General features: G+C 42.8%; 1 protein-coding gene across 2 annotated transcripts; it reads left to right on the forward strand.

Annotated features, from left to right (window-relative positions):
- Positions 1 to 265: 265 nt before the first annotated feature.
- LOC115735192 (F-box protein At2g39490-like) lies at positions 266 to 2,214 on the forward strand. Of its 2 annotated transcripts, XM_048271868.1 has the most exons (4): positions 266 to 836; positions 903 to 1,273; positions 1,360 to 1,518; positions 1,642 to 2,214. In XM_048271868.1, the coding sequence occupies exons 1-4, from the start codon at positions 449 to 451 to the stop codon at positions 2,002 to 2,004; spliced, it is 1,281 nt and encodes a 426-aa protein (XP_048127825.1). In that variant the 5' UTR covers positions 266 to 448; the 3' UTR covers positions 2,005 to 2,214. The 2 variants fall into 2 exon arrangements, with proteins under 2 accessions (XP_048127825.1, XP_030522174.1); XM_030666314.2 differs by having other exon boundaries at positions 266 to 1,273; positions 1,642 to 2,213.
- Positions 2,215 to 2,441: the final 227 nt, after the last annotated feature.

The raw sequence follows: 2,441 nt of genomic DNA on the forward strand, positions 1-2,441 counted from the left end.
AATAGTTTTAAATTCCAATCACACGCAAAGACTTTTCGTCCACTTCGTGTAGATGAGTTTGATTTTACTAGTTCTCCCTCTTTCCTCTTTATCTTTCACCCCCTTTTTAAACACAATTGTTAATTGGGTCCACTCACCTGCCGATTCCAACCCTAAAGCTTTCCAATTTATGATAGCAACATTAATTTTTGTAAAGTTTTGGTAGGAAAGTGACAAACGATGGGCAGGAGAAGGGTCCCTCTATAAATGCTCCCCAGCTGCTCCAGAACTTCACAGTTTGCTGGTGGGTGGGCAGTTTCAAACCCATCTCTCTTGTACGTCCAATCGTTCGTAACTAGCTTTATCTTGTCCTCACACATACTAAAGAAGAAATTGAATCACTCTCCTTGCGGTTTCAATTCTTTTGTGACTGTTGAAGTTTTTTAGTTCTAGATCAGACAACTTCGTCATGACTCAAGAACATCTAGATCTGATCAGCAATTTGCCAGAAGACATCCTCCAAAGAATCAACTCCTTCCTGCCACTCAAAGAGGCGGTGAGAACAAGCCTCCTCTCCACTCAATGGAGGTCTCTCTGGACACCCACGGTGGTGAATCACTTCCATGCAGGTGACGGCCCGACTGCTACGGTCAACGCAGTTGAAGATTCATTAGAAGCGATCGGTGCGTTTCTGGGATCTTACGATAGCCCAGAGATGCGCAAGCTGTGTTTCCGGTTGCCCGAGGGTCATGTGACCGTTGTTGCCACGAAGGGAGTCGACAAAGAGCTCCATCTCAATTTCTTACACAGCGAAAAGGAGGAGCAAAAATGTTATTCCCCAATCAGAAGGGAATTAGGTAATACAACTCCTCCTATCAATATCACCAATTTATCCACCTTAAGGACTCTTCATCTACGATCAGTTGCCAGTGTCGCCGAGCACTTTGCCTCCTCTTTGCTCGCGAATTGCCAGCTTCTCCATAGCTTGAAGATTGAGAAATGCGGCGGACTAAAGAGAATTGCGATTGAGAAGAATGAGAGCCTTAAGAGCTTGATAATTGCGGATTGCTTGGACATAGAGAATGTGACTGTTTCAGCTACCGGCTTAAGGTCCTTTGTGTATAAGGGCCTATTAACCCAAATCCACATGAAGAATGGTTTGAATTTGGTTGATGTGGTGCTTGATTTGGAGGGCGCTTTCGGTCACGGTGACTTCGACTGTGAAGAAGTTCTCTCTCTCCTCTCTTCCTTGAAAGAAGTGGAGACTCTCACCACAAGTGGTTGGCTTCTTGAGGTACACCTCTTTCTTGGTCCTATTCTCTTAGTGAAGAATTATTGGCTTCATCTTCTCACAAGTGTATATTACACATCTGGGTGCAGTGGTTATGTTCAGCTGGAGTTATCTGTGGAAGGCTAGAATTCCAGCTTTACAAGTTGAAGCAATTGAGGTGGATTGATTCTCTAATGGATGCCGCAAAGCGCGATTCATTGGCTTGTTTCTTGAATATCTGCCCAATCTTGGAAAAGTTGTTCATCACAGTAAGTGTCACCATCAACCCGCCACCATATCATTTAAACAACAATGAAAATTTCTAAGCAAAACCGTATCTCATCTTTATTAAATTGTACAGCTGAAGATATGTGCTTTACATGAATATGCAGATTGATCCCAGCAGGAGCAGAGTGATCTGTCCTTACTTTCATCAACATTGGCATGAGCCTCATCTTTGGATGGATTTTCCCACTGTGAAGTCCAATGTTTTGCAGCTGAAACACTTGACGCTCATTGAGTTTTTGGGCTTTACGATTGACGGAGAAGATGGGTTGTTATCGTCACTAGTGGATCTTCTCCTAGAGAACACAATCGTGCTTAAGTCGATCATGGTGAAATCACATGAGAATGTCTCGTGGGGAGTCACGAAGGTGCCCAGCAGACGGCCTACACTGAAGTGGTGGAATTGCAGAAGACGGACAGCCATTTCCTTGCCTAGAAATTTCTCTTTTGCATTGATAGAAGATAGATGAAGTAAAATACGAGAATTTGAAGCAGCCTCCATGTACTTATTGACCTTCCAGCCCCAGGTGAATCTGTGTCCAGGTTTTGCGTTCTGCTTTAGGTTTACAATTTTTCCTTGATTGAAAAATTTACCATAAAACTGATCATTTCATAGTCAGTACCGGCTGATCAGGTAAACTGCTAAAGAATTAGCAAGATGAGAGGTAAATAGGTGAGTACAGAGAGGTTACAATGGAACCAATCATTTCATAATCTATTCCAAGTGGTCGGGCAAACTGCGGATGAATTAGCAAGTTGAGAAAGAAAAAAGATAAGTGCAGACAGACCAAATAGTATAAGATTGAGACTGTTGTTTATAACTAATTTCATGAATTTTGCAACTGTTGCATCGCTTGGAGGGACAGAGCAAATAGCCCATCCTTCAACAAGTACTCGTTGACTTGAG

The sequence above is a fragment of the Rhodamnia argentea genome, chromosome 10, assembly GCF_020921035.1.
Source record: "Rhodamnia argentea isolate NSW1041297 chromosome 10, ASM2092103v1, whole genome shotgun sequence".
Classification (NCBI taxonomy): Eukaryota; Viridiplantae; Streptophyta; class Magnoliopsida; order Myrtales; family Myrtaceae; genus Rhodamnia; species Rhodamnia argentea.